Genomic DNA, 22,414 nt, shown 5'->3' with positions numbered 1-22,414 from the left:
AGTGATCATTCCCATTCCAACACAGAACTATCCAGGCATAAAACATCAGAACTAGAGACACACTGGAAAGGCCTGTGCAACACTCTGGTAGGACATATGATTACAGGCAAAATATAAGATGCTAATTATGCATATGATGCTAACAACAGACATTGCCCATCGTATTTAGGACCTATAATGACAGAAATGGCAGTGATATTCCAGACATGGGCGTAACACCACCACATGTATACTTTTCATGTTGATATTGGTCACTTGCTGCAAAGCCTTTCATTGAAGAACATCACAGAGAGAGGTACCAACATTGCAAGAAAATTAATTCAAATTACCTGTGATTTAAGAAGTGGAAACCAGCACAAGAGAGGGTCAAAGATATCAGTGAAAAGGACAAAAGGACAAGCAAGGGTGATCAGTAGAGACCAATCAACCTTGTTCATCAGTCTCCCTCTCTGGCCACAAGACCCCTCTGTCTTCATAACAGCACTATTATTGAACTTATACAATGTTTAACAAGTAATTAGTAAGTGAATTATATTTGATCTCAGCTGTCTATTCCTTCCCATCATCCACCCCAGAAGTGAAAACTGTGCAGAGGCTTGAGGAATGGAAATGTCACAAGGTGTCTTCCAAGTTGTCTAAGGATTTCAGATTTTCTTGCTTGCACCCATAGAACTGACAAAAGGGAAAGGGGTTTTTTTGTGTGAGTAGCCCCATCCTTCTGTCATTTTATTTACTTTCTCATTTAATCTCTCCCTTTTCAGAAAAATCCCAGTCTTGTGAGGCACTGTCCCTCTCAGTGCTGTGAACTCCATGCACAGCTCCAGTGCAGGAACGCAAGAGGTACATGCACTGCTTCTCCCAGTTGAGAGTTTGTTTAAATTAATGAAGACCCAGAAAAGAGCCTGTATCAGTCTCAGTGTAAATAAGTTCTCTTCTCTTCAACTATGGTCCTTCCCTTAAAAGGAATCCAGATGCTGGCTTTCTTCCTTGCTCCTCCCCAGGAGAGGAGACGTTGAGGAGACTGGAAAGACAGTGACCACAACTCCTCAGTCCCCTAATGACACAACAGCAATGAAAATAACCCCTCCTGACTCTAACTACTTACTTTGAATGTAACTCTGTTTGTAAGGCTTGCCACAAGAAAAATAATATTGATTAGCAGAGAGGAGGAAAAGGAGAAACTAAGAACAGTTTGAAAATTTTTAGAAAATAATTTTGTATGTTCTACTTTTGAGCACAAAGAGATGACTTGACATAAGGCCACAAGAGCACGCATTTCTGGGTCTAAACCTTATGCTAATAGTCTGCCAACAGCTCATTTCAAACCAAACTAACTGCATGTAACTCACACAGAATCAACTCTATGAATTCCAGAACTTGGAACAAGGATAAATACAGTAAATCAGTAAATACAACAGAACAGAAACATTAGGTTCTCAATTCACATTGGGAACTACTTTTTTTTTTCTTCTTCTTTTTAACAGAACAACAAATTATTTGGTCTTCTCCATGACATACCATTGGGTAAACAATTCTAGTAAACAAGTGTTTCAGAGCAGATTACGTGTTAAAAGACATTAATCTTCTATTTAACAAACAAATCTCAGCTAATGGCATAGCCTGGGGAAAAAGCAAAAATAGAAGCTCATCTGAAAGGCTTCTCATAGAAGCAGCATGATTAAAGTACATGAGGAACAATCCTGTAAGTAAAGCAAGCATGATATGGTTCACGGTGACTAATCAAGGTAGTTTGTAAAGCTTATGTTATATAGCTAGTCTTAACAGAACATGTTTGTTCATTCTGGACATAATAGGAAGACAAATACGTGAACCTGGTGTTTACCAGTCCGTAAGAGTGGCACATTTCATTAGCTGGTCTCAAAGTAAACAAGACTTTGAAGCCAGGGTTCATCTTATCTAACTTGAGTCACTTAATTGAGGCAGCTAAAATAAAAAGAACACTAGTTACCCTATGCTTAGCAGGGAGAAACAGGTATCTCCAGTGGCCATACAGGTTTTGCATCTGCCAAAACACGCAGGTTTTTAACCCCAGTGGGATACATCTGATTCCATGTGATATGAGCAGTCACCTGTGAAGCACCTTAATTTTTATCCAAACTGATTATATATCCATGTAAGAGAATCCATACAGTGGCCAGTCTACAACACTGTTACCTCTATTTTGTGATGCTATGGTAAACAATTATTTATTTTAATTATTACAAAACAAACATTCTTGACATGATAAATTACTACGGGATTGCATGGTGCCCAAGCAATCAATTCTTGGCCCTCTAATTGTTCATCTTCCTGACTCAGCTAAGTTTGATTTCAATGTTACCAATGAAACAAAAGCCAAATTTTTTATACATACATAAGATCAGCATATGTCTATATCTGTAAACAGATTGTCCCCCCCCCCTTCCCCCCCCCTTATGTTTCTTGCTCTAACATCCCATATCTGTTCTTTCTGTTTATGGGTTTGGTTTGTTCCAATACTGACATTAACGTGTACTTTGAAATATACTTAATTAATAACTTTTATGTGCTCAGTTCTCTCAGTACAATGGCAACTATTACCTTTTAGCCCTCTTTTATGCTTATACATCACTTGCTGCCTTCCCCAGAGACTCTTGCTTGCATGCACAATTTGGTAAACAGTAGAGACATGACTGAAAATGTATTTACTCTGTATTATTATTTTATTATTTAAGGTTTCTTTTTTTTTCAACAGAAGAGTATCTGTTTGGGTTTCAAGAATTTTGAAGAGTACTCCACAGTTCTAAGCAAAAGATTTCCCGGTTTTTAACACTACCTTTTTCAACACTGGCAAAATGCTTACCCTATGTTCTTCTTGTTGTTGCTTTAAAGTTTCATATTCAAGGGCTGGAGCAGGAAGCTGAGAGATGATCATTTCTGTTTCAGTTAACCATGGCCAAAGCTCTTCATAAGTCTCCCAGAACTGGTTAACCAGCGACTGAGCCCGTTCCAGCTGGAGGTTTCTCTCTGAGTTCATTTGACAGACTGCATCATATTTCTGTAAGAGGCTTTCAATTTTTTTCTGTAAAATAATATTAATTTTTTAAAAGTATATTTTTGTGTGTGTCTATTACCTTCATTTCTAAACATCTTTGACAATTATAGTACCAATTTACAGTGAATAACATTTCAATTTTCAAGTTTCTACAGTATCACTGTTTAAGGTGGACAGAATCAACAGTGAGGGAGATCAGAATTTGGCAGAGTACTTGCAAAATAATTAGAATACATTTAATAATACTGATATTTACAAATAACACTTTATTCATAGAGCTTCTAGTCAAGCTGCAAATGATCTGACTGCAGATCTTAGCCCAACTTCCTTACTGCAGACACTTATCTTCAGTGACACTTGGCAGAAACTAAGTCTTCCACAGCATTTCTGAATCAAAGCAAGGAACAATGCATAAAATCTGTTGGGATGTTTGGTTCGGTGGTTTTTTGGTGGGTTTTTTTTCACTCTGGCAAAATGATAGGATATACTCTCGTGACTGTCGTTTACAAACTTGCAGAAACCACAAAACATTATTTTCCAGGTCAGCATACATTACTTAATGAGAATGTATTACCATCAATAACATAGATAATAGTGATAGAACTAAAAGGCTTATACATTACAAATTTACTGTATTTGGGCATGTGATAATAAAAGAAAGTATCTACTAGCTATACATTTTTCCTGTGGAAGACTGCCCATGTTATCATGTTTATGAAATATTGTATGTGACAAAGCACATAAATCCTAGCCTTTGAAAAACTACATGTAAGCAAGACAGTGAACGTGAAGAAGCTTTTTTTTTTTTTGGCAGAACAAGCTATCCTTTCATTTGTTATGTCTTGCATGTAAATTAAGTATAGAGATGCTATCCAGAGGACAGAACATAACCTTTACACACAGATATACAATATTTTTGACAAATAAACATTTAGTGGAGACTCACACAAAATTGCTCTGCCTTATCACTACAGTTTCATAGACCGAACATCTCATCTATTCTAAATTCACTTAAGAGAAAATCAAATTTAGAGATCCTGCAGCAGAACACAATTACTGAAGCATTGTTTTTCACAGATTGGAAGGACTAAATCTACAACATATCCAGTCTCACTGTAATTTAGCAAAAAAATCCCAACCCCACAACTAATCCTTCCTAAATGCCAACACGAAAAATCCATCTGTACGTTTGCAGCCCTGACATTGGGCTCACCATGTCTGTGTGTAACAAACAAAGCCATAAGAATGCCTTTCATGGGCTGTGACAGGATGGAATAATCTTGGCAAGCAAGGTCTACATGGAAATCAGCAGATATGAAAGTAAAGATACACACAGAGGTGCACAGCCGTTGAATTCGGCACAGAAATGCTCACGCCCAGAGCATCACTGACCCAAAAGAACTCAGAAGATAAACTGCCAGATTCCACACATCAACCCAGATGAGTAATACCTCTTCACTCAATCATCTATAGGCTAAAATGCTATTTACTATGGATGAAGATGATAAATGGCACTCCAAATTAGTGTCAGGCAAAGAAGCAAGTACACAGCGTTTGTTCTTTTAACATCCTGAAGGAAGGAGAGCAATACTCAACAGCATTTCCTCTAGTATTACAATCCTCAGAGTAGAAGTGACTGTAATTAATGCTTCTGCATTAATATTTTTAAAAAGACACTATAGGAATCCTTCTACTTATATATTGTCTGCATATCTACCACTGTAACTGCAATTTAAGGGACTTTACCTTCATCATCTGTTTCTCTTCTTCAGTGCATGTTTTCATAAGCTTATCCCCAGATTTAACAAGTTCATCTATAGTATCTTTGTGCCTTAAAATCTCCATGGTAAAAGCCTTGAAACACAATAAAAAATTGGTTAGAATAATAATAAGAAGAAAAAAAGTATTTGGAGCAAAAACTGGTTTTGAAGTGCATTAATTATGATGGACTGAAAATTAAATCATGCCAGTACCTTTTCTAGATGGAGAGTGTGCCAGCCAATAATTAACATGACAGTTGGAAATGCATTTCTTTTACCTTTTGAACTTGCAGCTGAGCAGTGGTCTGGTCTTGCTCAAGCCTAATATCACCCAGTGACATCAGTTTCTTTTCTGTTTCTGCAATCCAGGCAAATTCAGCATCAGCTGCTTGATCAAACTAAATGAGGGAGACAAGAATTAGTTCAGCAGTTCTACAGACATGAAATTAGAATCACTGTTTCAAAAAATTTAAAGAAAAAAAATAAATAGCATATTTTTGAATTTTTAGAAAGATAGCAGCTCACTTTCCATTTGAGGTTTTTATATAAATGAAATACAATGCCCAAAATTGTTCTGAGATTGTAATACAAGCAGCCTAATTCATAAGCACAACAAAGCAACAGAAGCAAATACTTTTTCCAAAGCCTACAGCTCTCTAACAGTCATAGGAAAATAAAAATGGGTAATAATCTCAGAGTTTTAACTAGACTGCTTGTTTTCATTTTATTCTTCTTTCACATGTCTTTTTCATCTCTGTGTTTATTATTACTGCTAGTGTTGCAATTATCCTGAGACACAGTTGTTTGATGTTACCCTATTAATCTGAAGAGCTGTGTTGGTATTAAATGATCAGGACAAAACAATCACTGTTCAATGAAGTTAGTGCAAAAACCTCACCAAATTTAGAGAAGACAAGATTTCATCCAAATCTAGGCCTCGGGTTAAATGCAAAATTTTTTTTTAGCATTTGGGTGCAGCCAGTCCTTTTCCTAAAAGATTGACTTCTGACTACAGTCAGTCAACATTTAAGTGTTTTAGAAATTACCTAAAAGCACTAATGTAATGAGAGGACCTGTCTCTTACTAATTTGCAAAGAAAAGCATGAAAAGAAGCATGTGAGGATCTAAGTCTTCTGAAATGTGAGACCAAATTAAAAAAAAAATCATACATTCTCTCTTCAGATCAAGTTTATAGGCATGCATCTTAGCACACACGTTGCAGTACTCAATCAGGGCAGCTTTGAGCCTAAGCCATAGAGAAATATTGCATGGGATGTATCAGATACACATTGTAGAAACTACTAAGAATTTATTTATTGAATTAGTTAAAACTCTGGCTCCTCCCCGAAATTACCTGAACCTTAATATAGCTCTGAATTATTGTGAAAGTGTGTCAGGATGTTTTAGGTCACAACCAGCTTCTTGTGTTATTGATGCCCACACTTTCCTCAGAAGTCTTTTTCTGAACACTCTCAGTCCCACTTGTCTTTAAAATATGCTGGTCTGTGCCTTTATGGCTGTGGTCCATAACAGCCCTGCTCCTTAATATAACTGGAATTCATGTTAGTCACTAACTCAGACTTGTCTTAGTGGTTAATCATGAGTCCCACAAAACAAAAGATGCAGTTCTGATTTCATTCTTTATGAGTCAATCTTTTTCAGACTTTACAATCCATTTGTGACATGAAAGAGCACAATATTCTTTTTCACTATATGTCATTTCTCATTTAAAGTAAGAGAAAGTAAGACTTGTCCTAAGTATTGTGACATCCTACTAGAAAGGTATGTTCTGAAACAATCAGTACCGTAAACGTTAGCATGAAGCACATGTGCCAGTGGTAGTTAAATCCTGCCTTTAGAAACTACAGTTCACAATCAAGTTTTTCAGAAGCCCATCTATTTACTATAGAAAGGGAGAAGATGATTTCAAATCTGTTAGATGTACAAACTAACTGCAGTGTGACTTCCTGATACCAAATATTCATAGATATGTAAGTAATATTGAGGAAACATTTAATGGAAATAACAAAATCAAGGCATGGCAGTGAAACTTCCAAGTTAAATAGCATTGAGGAAGGACAGAACTCTAAACTCGATTTGCTAAAAGTATAGGATTTCCAATTTGTGATGCTTAAAAACAACATAAAGGAATAAAAAGCATAAAATTGGTACTCTCTGCATCCAAAATTTGAAATGTTTTCTTCCCATTATACATGGCAGTTACCTATGTGCCCTGAGCTACACTTTCAGTAACTATAAAATTGTCTACTTAATCCCTGTCCAGTTTAACCAAGCATAGTTCATTGTGGTACTTTTTCTTCTGACCAGGAATGACTGCTGAATATGATGATGCTGTGATTTTCTCCACGAATGCTTTCTAAAGCACTCTCTACGGCTGCTTTAGAGTGAAGAACAAGTAAGCCCAAAGTAGAATATGACCTTGTGTTTCTACACAGGACTCCTACACTAGAGGACCCCACCAATGCCCACAGTCTTGAGAAATGAAGACTAAACCATGCAGCTGAATTTATCTCTAAGATAAATCCACCAGTCTGGGACCATTTTGCCCAGGTAGTTATAAAAACGCTGGGCATTTCATCTGTCTGTTAGTCTTCCAGCTTCCATTCACAACATGAAGCCATTATGCCTAACCATCTGTGTTGCCGGCTGCACCCCTCACCTTGGTCCAGGAACATCTATCATGAAATTCTCAGCAGCTTTGTCCTCTACCCAAAACTTCTTAATAGTATAGGCACTTGAAGAAGTTGCCCCAGGGCAAATTTAAAAGAGCACTAGCTTTTTCAAAAATGCTTTTTATTTTGCATAGCTAAATGGGAAGTAGCTTATCCTCTACTGGAAGCACATTAAGCACCTGAAACTTATCACAGGATATAGTGTGTAGGAGTTTACTGTGGTGATGTGGGTTGGCTGAAGTGGAGGTTAGGGGTATGCAGGATGAGAGCACAATGTGCCTTTGCAACATTAGCTAGTGAAATAGCAGCTCTGAACTTTTCATGTCTGCACCTGAAACTGCTCAACTTACACTAGAGGATGCAACATAGTCATGGAATTCAGAAAATCTGAAGGAGAGCTAAGATACAATCTTCTATCTCACCTTATCACTCATTAAAAAAAAAAATCACCCTTCATTTTTTAATATCAGGTTAATGAGACAAGAAAATATTAATTAGCAAACCCCTTAAAAAGAAACCTGTACTTATTTTTAAGCTCACTTAGAAGAAAATCTGAATTACTGACAGTCTCTTTTAGTCAGTTCATGGCAAATTTTGAAATTATCACACATAGTTTCTCCTTGTCCTGTTACAACTGTTTATGGGAACTATATAGCAGAAGTAGAAATCTCCACCAGCATTTTTATGCCTGAACTGTAGGCAGACACTGGAAGATTGTGTTTTCACAATGTATTTATAAGCAGGCTTAAATATGAGACTACTCAGTGACAAAATTGGAGCCCAGTTCTCAAACGGTATCCATATATACTTCTGTGCATGTACAGAAACCTCCACATATTAAATAACTCAGGTTTTGGGCCCCAAGAAGAAAAGCATTGTAGATACTAATAAAAGCAAGTGTTATTTAAATCCTCCACTACAGCTGGAACAAGGTCATCCAGCTGTTAATTGTGTAACGCACAGATGAGCTGGACAAGCAGCTGATGCTAAAAGCTGTGGCCAACCTAGCAGTATCAGTGCCACATCCAGAAAAGGTGGCTCAGGATCTGGACCATATTTTACTTAACACAACATGATGTATAAAAGATGTGAGCCATTCAGTTCTTAAGCAAACTCCGACGTGAGGAGCCACAGGGTAGCAACAGCAATTTTAGCTAAAATACTGTTGTTTGCACCCACAGAAAGGGAGACAGCTACAAAAGCGTACAGATTAACAGATTTCTGGCATTCATATCTTAACAGTGGAGTCCCATTTTATTCAAGTGGGCCTTTTGCTGCTCAAGTATAATGAACTTTTGGCAACATTATTAAAGGACAGCTTTTGTCCAACTACACATGGCCAGAGACTGTTACTGTCCAAAGAACAGTTTTCAGTACCTGCTGGGATCTCAGGATGGCAGCATCAATCTCATCCACCTTCTGAGAGATCGTGTCACTCACTAATCTGTAACGTTCATTGTCCTCTGTTATCATCTTGTCTAGCCCCTCTCTGGCCCTCCATGGCACCAGCTCCAGGAAGGCACTGCCAACTTCATTCAGAGAGTCCAGTAAGCCTTTGTTGTTCTTTGCTTCTTTTTTCAGCTCCTGTAAAAGGCCATTTAAAACAATTAAACCATTTAAACATGGCACTATATGAACGGAACATAACGCAGTTTGCAGTTTCTTCATACTTTCAACTACCCCGTGAGTTGAGAACTGTTTTCCACACAAACCAAAGGGCTAAATTAGAATACTTATTTTCACCTAATATGTATTTGCTTTTTGATACTGTAAGTTGTTTGACAGAAAGGTAGGTGATTCTTAAGAGAATTTTCCACAGAATCTAACCTAAATATATTTCTCTAGTCAGTATGACCATCTGAAAATTTTCTAAGAATTGTTAGTACTTCATGAAGCATCCAAAGAAAATAAAACTAATGGATGGTTGCAAACTGCAACTCCTTAAAGAACTAAGTCATCAGCAAATGAAATCAGCACTCAGTATAGCAAAATATGATGAATTCAAATGATTTCTGCAATGAACAATGACTGGATAGAATTTCAAGCACATATTCACGCAAGGGAATGAAATTTTACCTGTACAGAACTCCCCATCTATTAAAGAAATTTAACAGAATTTTTTTAAGCTTCCCCCCTCAACATTTTCCATACCATGGAGCTTATACTACATTTTTTCTTTTGAACTAAATCTTGTTAAACAAAATTAGTAATATATGTTTAAAATACTGACACTTTACAGGATTTTATCCATGCCACAGCTAAAGAACTAAAATAACTTTGTTTGACAACTTATGAGGTTTCCCAGTCTTAGGTAGGTCCTTGAATAAAATGAAAATGTTGTGCTTCTCTTATGCTAAAAATAAACCTCAGCCCAATTTCATAAGTGATCATAGCACATGACTCTGGAAAGGGAGTTTGATTCTTAACTACTGTTACATTTAGTCAAATGATCTGATGCCAAAATTATTCAAAAAGTTATTTCACGTCAAGCGTAAATTAACACAAAACCTCACCGAATCACAGAGCAGTAAATAATTCACAGGTTCTAAAACCTACTTTTTGTCTTTCTTGTACTTGGCTTAATTCTTCAGCCTTTGGTACTTGAGTTTCATATGAAAGTAACTCCATCTCTACTTCATCAAGCCATTTGCAGAGTTCCTCGTGAGTTGAGTGCAGTTGGCCTGCAAGCTGCAGAGCCTGCTCTAAAGTCTTGGATACATCAGAACTTAATTTTGTAATGTCTTTGTATCTCGTTTTAATGCCTTCCAGTTTATCTTGAACAATTACAACTTCATCACCTAAAATATCAAAGGGATGTTATTTCCTGTGATCACAAATATTAAAAAGCAAAAAAACTCAAAACCACAACAACAACAAAAAAATAAAATAAAATCCCGAACACCACATATTACAGAAACCTCAGTATTTAATTTATAAAATAACCCAAACAAGGTGACAAGGTCAATCTTCGACTGCTGTAAATTGTCCTACCATCAGTAAAGCCCACAGAGCTACAAAGTTTACGTCAGTTCAGAATCGGTCCTTCTGCCTTTTTTCTGCTTTACTAAACTATTAGAAAGTAAGGGGTTAAATCCAATATTTAACACAAATGTTCTTAAAAAATCCACCCTTATACTCAAAATACTTCTTAAAAAGGCCAAATAAAAGATATAAAATTGTTACTGAAAATGTAAAGAACAAAAAAATAAATCTACCTATTACTAATTAGACTTTCAATCACAGTTCACCCTCATTGCTGTCCATTTGAAACAGAACTCAAAAGGCTAAAAGAAAAACAATGCATTGAAATTTATTAGCCTTATTAGGAACGTTCAGATTTCTTTATAGACTACACGCAATGTCAAAGTTTGGAACAGAAAAGGATAATACCACCCTGTGCAAACATATGTATGTCTCAAAGGGTTCAAGAACTTTACAAGTACTAGAAAATCTGGACAGATGTTGCTCTACAGAACAGACATATTGTATAGAACTGGAATGCAACCCTTCCCACAGCATTAGTTCCCACGGATGAAGCTTTCCCCTTGCAGTAATAGGTAGTCTAATATCTTGTTCATCTGTGGATGTCTGCAGGGAATTCACTGTGTCCACTGCCAAACAGCCCTCCATTATGAGTAATGTCCATAACTCGCTATTAGGAATGGAATGCAGGTTCACTAAAATAATTTTCCACTAAAAATAACAAAAGGATTCAAGGGCTAAATTCTCTACAGGCAAAAAAAACGCTTTTGCTCACTTACATTAAAAGTAAAATTGATCCCAAAACATAACCTACCTTGACCTCAAACCTTTATTAAAATAAACAACTATGATTGCTTTAACCAGTAAATATGAACCATATTTACAAGTTTCACTTTAATTTTCTTTAGCACCTCCAAGTAAAAGAAAAGTATGAAAAATTATAGTTTCATGTAAGTTCTCACCTGTTGTTTGCTTGAGAAGCTCTAAGCCATTTTGTATAGCCAAATCAACACTTTGTTTTCTAAGAAGAATCTCTTCCTGAAGATCCTAAGAATAAAGGTCATTTATGTTAGCACAGACCTAACAAAATATATTATCTTTATTTAGAATAATCAGACTGACATTTTAAACCAGATATATTAATGAAAATAAATGTAGTATGGGGATATAAATCAAATTAAAAACATGAGTTAAATAAGAAATGAACAGAAATCAAAATACCAGTAGTTCAGAGTGCTGTTTCTCAAGCAATTCTGTGTTGCAATCTTGGACTGACAATTTGTTCAGTTTATCATGGATTTCATTCAGCCAGTTCATCAACTCAACTTCGTCCTCCCCAAAAATCTGAGCATTGCTGTAAGCTTGCTGGAGAAGTTCACACCTGCTGTTGCTCTTCTCTTGAATTTCAATGTATCGTGCCTGAGCAGAATCTAGCTTTTCCTGCACCATATCTTTATCTTCCCTGGAGCTCATAGTCTTTAGAGACTGACCAGCGCTAATGGCCTGATGTAAACTCTTATTGTGAGCTAGGACATCATCTTCTAGGGCCTATATTTTATTTTAAATAATGAAGAATAATGGAAAAGAAAATCAGAAAAACATAAAATAAATGTAAGTGGAACTCAATAAAAATTGAACAAAAAAGGACGTATTGCCAACATAAATATATAAAACTTAAATTACAAGTGAAAAAAAATGAAACTGTATGGTAAAATGAGTACAGTGCAACAGCTTTGCCAGTTGTGTTGTGCTTTACAGAAGCATCTAAAAAGAATGACCAAAGCAGGTGAGTGGTTTGTATCTTACTTTATGCTGAGAAATTTGCTGCTGCAGTTTGGAGGCCTGCGTTCCAATGGGTTCTGCATTTGCAAGCCTCTTCTCTGTGGCTGTCAACCACTCCACCAGTGGCTCCAGAGCTTCATGGAACTGCTGTGCTACCACCGAGATGCCTTCCAGCTGACGGTTCCTATCAGTACACCCAGGGAATGGTTAATTTTTATAATGAAGCAAGTGTGAAACAGTTTTAATAATGAAAAAAAGCCCCTTGAATCCTTTGAAAAAAACCCAGAAATAATTCAATCTCATTGTAAGAACCAGTCACCAAATGAAACAGATGTATATCCATGATATTCAATGAAAAGCAAGGTAAAGTAAAAATCAAAATTAAAACCAAACAAACACCTCCAAGGTATTTGTCTAATAAACCAGTTTTGCAAATAAAAATAATATCACTTTATTAATATACTTTTTGCTAAAAATAATCTATCACTGAATTTATCAAAACATTGTTTTACACCCAGTTAAGATAGTTCTCAAGTTTCCAGCTGTCTTAAAGAGTGAAGTTACATTCCCTTGACTATTATACATGTTTTAAGTTAGGCAAAGGCTTTACTGAACGAGAATATACTGTCATGCTTCTTCAGTGTTGTAAAATGTCTTTAAACATTTTTTTCAATGATGAGAACAGAATTATTTCGTTCTACATTTCATCTCTTGTCCTGGATAAAAGCTCTCATTGAAGTTAGTGAGACAACACTAATAAAGCACAGAAACTTGACCTCCAAAACAGAAAAGCAGTACCTAAAACATTTGTCGTTCAGATTATTACATGTCAGAGAAGACTGTTGATTACAGCAAAGACTTCTCTACAAGCAGTGCTGAACAAATGCCATTCAAGCAGGCTTTTAGGAGATTTGTTCTACATGAAAACATCACAATATCATCTTTCAAACGAGGATCTCATTCCAGATAAAAGCTACATTTATGTGCTTTCCAAGGCTTATAAACAAGGTAGACTTGACATACTTAGCCATGGAACACTCTGTGGGGTACTCTACATTGTTTTCAACATCATTCTCAAATTCCTTCTTCATTTCTAGAGACCAGCCAAAGAACAATGGAGACAAGCTTGCAGCTAATGGATGGCTTGGAAAAAGTTGCAATTTCATTTGTAATTAGATGTCATCAGACTGGGAGGATATTATTAAATTAAACATGACATTAACATTTACCCCAGCTAATGAGTCAGATTCCTTCAATAAAAAAAAAAAAAGAAGGAAATAATGTTCTATTAGTGGTTGACTAATTAAATAATCCTATTATTAGTATGAGGTAACAAAACAGGTTCAGCTAAAGAGAGGCTTCCAGAAGGAATAGAAGACAACAGAGGTGAGGTGAGCTCAATACTACTTGAAGTACCAACACAACCATTTGCTCTTCACTGTAAAGCTTCACTGTGCACTTCAAATTTGTTTTCTTCAACTTCCCAAGTCCTCTCTTACTCTCAATTATGTGCCTTTTTTTGGGCTATGTCTCATGCACTCTTCTCTCTACTCTGAAAAAGACTGTCCTTCTCAAATCCTTACCCAGAAAACACGTTCAGTAGCCCTTCCAACACAGATTTCTTCAAAGACACTTCACAGTTCATCACTTTACAGGTATTTTACACACTGACAACAAGTCACAAATGTAAGTCTGTGTTTACACAGATATTATGTGCATGGATTTCATTTGAGTTTTTTTAATTGGAACTTGAATTGGACTGCAATGTCTTTTAGGAGATAGGGCTTTCTGTGTTGCTAGAATATATATCTACATACTTGAAAGGTCCTTTTTCCTCTTGAAAACTAAGGGAGCTCAGCACCTTGCATGCATCTGCAACTGACATTATGAAGACCTCTAAGCTGCAGAAACTAATTGTGTAGGCGATATCCGAAAAAAAAAGGAAAAAATTGAGTACCCCCTCCTTGTAGCAGCAAGTCAGGACTTTGAAGGTCCAAGGTAATACCATTATTATTTGTTAGGTGCAAAATTTGCACTTTACTCTATTGCAAAACGTGTTCCTGCATCAAAACACCCGCATTCTAATGAACTAACAGAGATAAAATATTCAGAAGATACATATGTAGTTAATCCTAGTAGATTGTCACATCTTAGACAAAACTTTTTTTTAAGAGCTTTAGGTCTCTTCAGGTCATTTTTCTCCACTTTTCCTTCAGAGGACCCATTATATCAATATCAAGAGACTAAGAAGTAATGTAATTAAAAGAATGATAGTACTTCACACCGTAGAGTTCCACATGCTGCTTCTAAACATCTATCACATGCTATGTCTACATTTTTAAAATCTATGAAAGAATTTCAAATACCTTGTTTCAGCTTTACTGAGCAAGGCATCCCATCGGCTATCCAGGAAACTCAACTGTTTCAAGATTTTCACTCTATCAGCAGGCTCTGCTGACTCCGCAATTTTCTCCCCTTCACGCTTGATTGCTTCAACAGTGGGCTTGCGGTCATCCAGCAGCCTCTGGAGAAGCTATAGAGAAAGCAATCAAGCACCAGGTTATTAAGAAATATTGCAATAATACAAATGTAACAACAGCAGACTTCTTGAAAAGCCGTTAAAACAAAAAACCTAAAAACTAACCCACAATGCCTATATTGTGATAAAAGTGTGAACAATGGTAATCAAAGAGACACACATATCACAAACATAAACCCCTTCCCTGACCAACGCAGGCTCATTTTAGTTTCTCAGTTGTTTTCCTAAGAACACTGGAGTTTCATGAAGCCCAAACATCCCTGGTTTCTCTGAGCTAAGGACGTGTAGCAGCCCAAAAAGCGAACATATAGAGGAAAAAGTTCTACTTAATACCCTTGAAGTAATCCAGCTATTTAGAATTAAGTTACATTTTACAGGAACATTTGTGGGAAAACTGCATGCCCTTCTAGATTTGGCATCACAGATGCCAAATACATAGATATGTATCAGAACATACTCTATGTTCTGATACATAGAGAAATGGGAAAATAGATACTAAAACTATTGTCTAATCAACTCATCACTTGTATGAGATGCAATTGGGTTCACCAATCTAGTGTAGTACATTAACTTCTCTGTAAAGAAAAAAATATGCCTCTGTATACAATCCTCCCCATCTCCATTCCCTAGGTGCCTTTGGTAACATTAACATTTTGCCACTGCAGGAATCCCAAGATGACAACCTGGACTGGCCATAACTCTGTTTAAATCTTTGGGTGGCAGTGGGCCACACAGTCCAGCTGCATGCATTGTATGTTTTATCAGCTAGATTATCATTCTTTTCTATAACCATTATTAAAATACGCCAGAGTTGATGACACTGATAGCGTTTCTACATTAGCACAGGCCATTTCCCAATGGGACTCCAACTAACTACTGACAATGATCACATCAAGATCAAGAGCCAAGTATTTAAATCTGTAATCTGCAATCTTATCTTGGAAGTATTACAGTGAAAATTTACTAGGTTTTATTTCCTACCTTTTTCGCTTTCTCTTTTTCCAGTGGATCTTTAACATCCTTTCCAGATAATGTTAATAATTCTAACCAGAGGTCAGATTGCATAGTATCACTCTCTGTCTTATATCCCAGAAGATGAGCACTTCTCCCAACCCTGGACAAAGTCCTGAGTTTTGAACAGATGGCTCCTTTAAACACCTCAGCACACTCCAGTGTAATATAATACACTTGAACAGATATTATACTTTGCCAAAGACTGGGAATTTATTCTCATTGATCCAGTGGAAGGAGAGAGATTCTGAAACCATTTCACTTACCTTCTGTTCTTGTATTTGCGCCTTGACAACTTTGAATTCAGCAGATGGTGGTTTCTGATTAGCCACAAGATCTTCTGTATCAATGAGCCAGCTAAGCAGAGATTCAAGGGCATCCTGAAATCTCCCACAGTGGAGAAGAGCTTCCTGCAATTGCGCAGCACGCTGGGCAACCTGAAAAAGCAGCAGAGGATCTCACCTACTCATTTTATTTCTGTGAAATAATTAGCCAAAACCTGTGGAACATCTGTCAATATCGCTAATAAATACTCTCATTTTTGTCGTAGCTATTCATAAAAGCACTATGTCACAATTCAGCATCAATCTCTTGGGGCTGGAGACATCCAATGAAAAAAACAGACTCCCAGTATATCAGTCTGCTCTAGTAATTCCTCACAAGATACTCCTCTATACAGCTCCGGCATTATGAAATATACTGACGGGATGTTCGCATTTCAAACGGTCTTTATTTTCTTTATAGAGTGAGCCAGGAATCCAAAGTAGCAGCTCTTAATAAGGGCCAATAATGCCATGAATGAGAAATAAAAATAGGAAAGGAGAAGGCAAGTAGGTGAACTGCAGGTGTCTCTGGTTCTGCTGCATCACTCCTTCAGGAAGAGAACAGAAGTTGAGCACCATTCCTACTTCCCACCCTTTCCATTTTCCAACAGCAGCTACTGCTGAAAGAAGACTCTTGAAGTACAGAAAAACATCTACAGCCAGTTTTTCAAAGCAGTGGTACTTTCTGATGTCTCAAGCAATACAGTCCTAAAGGTAAAGGAAACATTCCACCAGTCATGCAAAGCTGGGCTGTATTTTTGCCCTGTGCAGGTACAACAGTGTACATGAGCAAATACAACAAAGTGAAAAAATATGCGAATGACTGAAAGTGGGACTGAATCTCCAGGGATCCCTTCCAACCCCAACCATTTCATGGCTCTGTGAGTCTTTCCTGAATAAAAATCAAGGACAGACCTAGAGAAAGTTTGGCAAAACCTTATAAATGACAGCAACACCTCTGGCTATTAGTGATATAAATTTTATCCTTAGAATTACAAACAAAGCGATTGTGTAAAGTAAATATAATTCATATTCTTAGTGAATATTTAATTTCCTGTATTTTGAAAGATACCAGCAAGCAAATAATCAAAAGGCAGAATGCAACTAAAGCAGAATAGTATACAAGATAATAACCTTCTTATTAAGAGTCTTCCATCGGGTGTTGACATCTTCAAGGTCATGTTCAAGGTTCTCTGTGTTGGTACTTTTAGCAGCACTCTGAATAAGGCCCTGACCCAACCAATTTACTTCCTGTTGTTTCACTTGTAAGGGTTCAATTTCTTCTTTCTGGAATACCTGCAGTTGAAACCCAAGACAGTCATGAAACATGGTAACTTCTGACATAAAATTCATCTGGTATTTACATGACAGTATGCAACAAAAAAAATTGCTTAAAACTGGTGTCTAGAAGAAAGGAAGCCATTCATTGTCAGGACCTTCCTAAAAAAGCATTAATAAATCTAAACAGAACAGACTCAACCTAAACAGAGTAAATTCAATACACCATAGAAGGGGAAATGGCTTACATTTCCATGAGTAGTTATAGGTAGGAAGGAAAGGGACCAAGAAAAAGAGAGGTGGTGGAAGTTTTGGGGGGTGAAAAAAAGAAAACTTCTGATAGAGGGGGGGGAAAAAAAAAAGACTAGAGAAAGTCACCTGTTTAATTACCTATCTATAAAATCTAACAAAAATGGCACAGACCAAGAGATACAACTGGGCTTTTTTTCCAAATTAGGACCAAAGCCGAAGTTTTAAGTCAAAGAAACAGTGAAGGAAGAGATATTTTAAAATCGGTTTAGGAAATTATAATAGTAACAAGTGAGGAGCAGGCACTACAGATGCTGTTGAAACAGTATCCCAGCAGACACTCAGGAAAATGGGCTTTCATTCAAAGGATACTCTTGCAAATCACCAAGGCTTTGACCGTGCCCAACAGCACTTTGAGTAGTTTTGTGTTTGCTTTATTTTACTCTTGCAGGTATTTAAGCTTTTTCAGAGCCAGATTATTACCAATAGCAACAGCGATGTAAATCTCCATTTGTATTCAGCAGCATTAAGCTGCACTGACTCAAGTGTCAATGAGATCAGAAAATGGCCTGAAGCCCTTGAATTAATTACACAGGCCAGTGAAAAATAACCAATGAATAAACAATGCTAAAGAATGCTCAACTTTTGACCCTAAATCCTTCAATTTCTATAGCAGCATTCAGTAACAGTTTTGGTGTACACTTAGTGCATTCAAAGCAACCTTTCTCAGCATCCTGAAAAGCAGGGATCACTCTGAATGTACCAGCAACTCTCCTCTTTTGCACCAAACACACTGTGGCAAGTGATTGCTTTCAAAGCTGCAGACCTCAGGTGGCTGAGCACGCTTCCACCAGCTTGACAAGTCAATCTAGAAGCTACAGGAAATACACTAAACATGAGGGGTAAAATAAATTAAGCATCTCTAAGAGATTTGTTCCTACAGACAAAAAAACCCTTACAAACTCTAAGACTGTGGTTACATGAAAACTGAGAGCGTGCAATGAGTTGGCTGCTCCTTAAAGAAGGAGAATGTGTTTTTCTTGACTGTAGGGTAGGGAGGAGGCAGAATAATATTTCAACACAGAATCAATAACAAATTCTTCTTTTATGTGCCATAAAGTCTCATCTTTTGAGAACAACGTCCTACCACAGAGGGGACAGATCTCCATAATCTGCCCTTTAAAAATGCACACATTCTTTGTGGAGAGAAGCTCAAAATAAATTACAATTATTGCTGAGGCCAAAGTTTACCAGAACAACTTAGCAACAAAGCTTGAAGTATCTCAGATTTCAACCAGAGTGGGAAGAAAAAAATTACAGACCCGACAAACACCCTTTCCTTATTACAAATCTTCCCTTACTCTCTTACCTCATCCACCACTCACAAAGCACTGCAAGATCCTGTGCTTGTAAAATACTACTGTAACGTCAGATCTGCTTTCTGGCACGCAAATGCAAAAGGCAGCTTTCAGAAGAGGCGGTGAGCCTTTAATCCGCCTGCTTTGGCAACCACAACCATCTGATACTGTTGCTTGCACCTTGATGAGTAAGGCTGGTCAGGCTGAACACATGGGCTGTAGCTGCCCTTGAATGGCATTGCCTGTGACCACAGTCAGTGCAGACACCGAGCACCAACACAGAGCACGGAGGAGGCATTCCACGTCGGGAGTAACAGGCACCAGCTGGGCAATAAATAACCCTGCTCAAAACAGCTGGAGTAATCACCCCCTCAGAATTTTCCCCCAATTCATTTCCCATACTGACCATTTCACCTACCTTGACCAGCCCATGTGTGCTATGCAAATGACACTGATTACTGCATCTGCCTAATTATTAATTTCTTAAAAGTTGCATTTTTGCAATAACGGCAAAACTTATAGTTTTAAACAAATATCTTTAAGGTTATATTACAACTATTTCACAAATCTATGGTTTGTTTTTTAATTACCTTGTTGGACAAGAGGCCATTGCAGACTGTATCCAAGGTGTCTTGGATGCCAGTAGTCCAAATATTGCCTTTATTTCTCCCTGGGAAAACTTTTGGGCAGTTTACAGTGCTATCTAATTCAAGCTGTTGAACAGAAAATGCCATTTCATTTGAGCCTGTACATGCTACAGTGCATTCCTCCGTATCAGATAAAATTTCATATTTTGCAAAATCCAAGTCACTAGTATTTACAGCAGCATTAGCATAATAAACATCTACATGAGGAGATACATCATCCACATAATCCTCCTCTACTGTTGTGACTCGTATTTTAGTTTTTTCATTAACTTCATATGCATTTTCCACTTCATTTTTGCCAGGGGTAATAATTCTTCCATCACCTTGAAGAGGATCTTCATGTGACAGAATTTTCTCTTTGAAACCTTGTAAGTGAGAGTATTTCCCCTCCATCTCTTCCTGATCACTCTCACATGTCTGGGCATTGTTTTGTTTTACTTTTCCAGAGGGTAAAATGTCATGCAAAGCCAGTCTGCAGCTTTCTTTGACAGGGACACTCATGCTTGCAAGCAGTGGGGTTTGCTGCTCTCTGCAAATTGCTGGGATATATGGTCTGAACTGACCTACTGCATGGATATCTTCTGCAGAAGACAGACTTCGCATTTGAGTTTGCTCCCCTGCTAACAGTGTATCTTGTTTATCTTCTCTTTCGGTTGGAGGGCTGCATAAACCAGAATCATCCTCTTCCGAGGTAAGAGAATTCGTACCCCACTTGCATTTGTCTAGTCTAGCTGCCTCTGACATATCAGCAGTTTCATTAAAGGAGCTTTCACTTCTGTTAGTGTAATCTGGAAAGCTGGGTGGAACAAGCATTCTCCACGATCGTCTGTGCTCCTTCTTTTCTGTGTGAGACTTTGCTTTGGGTAACCCAGCTGTTCGAATTATATCGCTGTTCAGTTTAAGAGCATCAAAGATCATTTTTTCATCTAACTTGTTAGCTTCACGGCTTCGGAGCTCAAAAACACTGGAAGAAGTAAGGGCACCATTGGAGCACAAAGTACTGATGTCCAGTGTTCTGTGACTGTAGGGTAAGGTCCGGTCTGTAAAATGCCTCGAAGAGAGGCTGCCCTTGGAGCCTGAATCAATCTGTTCATTCAGCCGCACAGTGTCATAGATAGACCTCTGGGGAACGTAGCAGTCCTCAATATTTAGATCTTCATCCTCTTCCCCTTTGCCAACACATGGAGGATTCTGACGTAGACAGTCTGGCCTGCTAAGTGGCTTCCCCATGTTGGAAGTATTCACACAAACACACCCCTGTTTTCACAGATTCAGGACACTAGCAATCTGAAGAAATAGTAAACTTGCCCTTAGCATAAGACGCATAGATACAAAAATATACATCATAAGATATGAAGTGGCTGAGGTCATTCATAATCAGTGCATCCGTTTAAATTTGACTTTACCTGGTCATGAGGTTTCCCACCCCCCAAAAATACAAAGTGCTTCAGTAAGAAAGTAACAGAAGTGTCCCAATATCACAGAAAAACAAAATATAGCAGAAACCAGCAGTGGCCAAATATTTCAAACATTCAGTGGAAGGCTTCATTTATTTTTCAAGGTCAGAATCTGTATCTGAAATCTCCCAAATAAGCCTCCCAAACAAGTGTTACAGAAGGCAGTACATTATCTTCTGTACATGACTGCTTAACTGTAATCCATTTAGCTGGTTTGCAGGGTCCCATCTTCTTTATAAATAAAACATGGTGTGGCAGCTTAAAAAGACAGAATCCACAGTGGCTTGTATGGTCCTGACCAAGGCACAGATAAAATCCTGGGGGGTGGGGGGGAAATAAGTTAAATCCAGAACAGTAAGAATAATAAACCAGCCCTTTACTTTTTTGGCAGTAGGTATAAATAACCTTGATCTGAAAGGCAGCTTATCCTCCTCTTGTAACAGGCTTGTTCGTGGTGCCTCCACAAGTCCCACAGGAAAACATCACTTTCTAGCAGCCAAGCCAATGCGTCCTTTGAGCAGACCGTCGGAAAACGAATGTTTCAGACCGATTCTCCCGATGCCATCCTGGAGAGCTCTTTAAGGCAGCTGCAGAGCCGAGCAAGCGTGGCGCGTTCCCCGAAGGCACGGCAGGTTTACATTCGGCAGGTTCCGACTACAAGCTGCAGCTAGCGGGCTGCCCTCGCCTCCTCCTCATTTCTGAGGCGCAGCTGCCGAGGAGCCGAGGGACGGAAACCCCCGCCGTGGAGCGCCGGCGCGTCCCGCCCGGCGCGGCCGCCCAGCGCCCCGGCTCGCCCCGCTCCAGCCGCCAGGAACGCCCCGCTTCGCTCTTCAGGCAACATCTGCTACCGGCCCGCCCGCGCCCGGAGCGCCGCTCTGGGGGCTCCCCCGGGGGCTCCCCTCCCTCCGTCCCTCCCCGCCGCCTCCTTATCTCCTCAGCCGCCCGCGCCTTCGCTTCTCGCTCGGTGCCGTGCAGGGGGCTGGCGAGGGCAGGCGGCGGGGACGCTTCGCCGCCCGCCCGGCGGTGACATCACTCCCGCCCCAGCCCGCTCCTGAGAGCTGGGGGAGCGGCCGACACCGCTCCGGCCGGCTGCCTTCCCGGGAGAAACTCGGGGAATGCAGCAGCCCTTTCACCGCCCCCGCACCCCACCGCCCTGGCTGACAAAGCCGTCATTTCAATGGACGCTTCCTTCCCAAAGTTACACCGAAACTTAACCTGTGTATTATTTTAAAAAATAAATCCCCCAAACTCGCCTAGTGTTTAGATTAGGTGTTGGAATAGTCACACATTGCTCCACCTGA

General features: G+C 38.5%; 1 protein-coding gene across 15 annotated transcripts in view; it reads right to left on the bottom strand.

Annotated features, from left to right (window-relative positions):
* The window catches only part of DST (dystonin), a 292,238-nt gene that overhangs the window by 49,846 nt on the left and 219,978 nt on the right, over positions 1 to 22,414 (bottom strand). For 13 of the 15 annotated variants that reach the window (XM_039568018.1, XM_039568020.1, XM_039568033.1 and 10 more), the window contains 11 exons: positions 17,259 to 17,420; positions 16,068 to 16,238; positions 14,618 to 14,784; positions 12,276 to 12,435; positions 11,691 to 12,017; positions 11,432 to 11,516; positions 10,044 to 10,285; positions 8,865 to 9,071; positions 5,073 to 5,192; positions 4,781 to 4,888; positions 2,843 to 3,061 (listed from right to left, as the gene is read on the bottom strand). In XM_039568018.1, coding sequence (XP_039423952.1) covers positions 2,843 to 3,061; positions 4,781 to 4,888; positions 5,073 to 5,192; positions 8,865 to 9,071; positions 10,044 to 10,285; positions 11,432 to 11,516; positions 11,691 to 12,017; positions 12,276 to 12,435; positions 14,618 to 14,784; positions 16,068 to 16,238; positions 17,259 to 17,420 — 1,968 coding nt within the window. The remainder of the gene's footprint in view (positions 1 to 2,842; positions 3,062 to 4,780; positions 4,889 to 5,072; positions 5,193 to 8,864; positions 9,072 to 10,043; positions 10,286 to 11,431; positions 11,517 to 11,690; positions 12,018 to 12,275; positions 12,436 to 14,617; positions 14,785 to 16,067; positions 16,239 to 17,258; positions 17,421 to 22,414) is intronic. The other 2 variants (XM_039568032.1, XM_039568028.1) reach the window with 1 other exon arrangement.

This window comes from Corvus cornix, chromosome 3 (assembly GCF_000738735.6).
Source record: "Corvus cornix cornix isolate S_Up_H32 chromosome 3, ASM73873v5, whole genome shotgun sequence".
In the NCBI taxonomy this organism is placed as follows: domain Eukaryota; kingdom Metazoa; phylum Chordata; class Aves; order Passeriformes; family Corvidae; genus Corvus; species Corvus cornix.
This window is presented reverse-complemented; position numbering and strand designations above follow the sequence as displayed.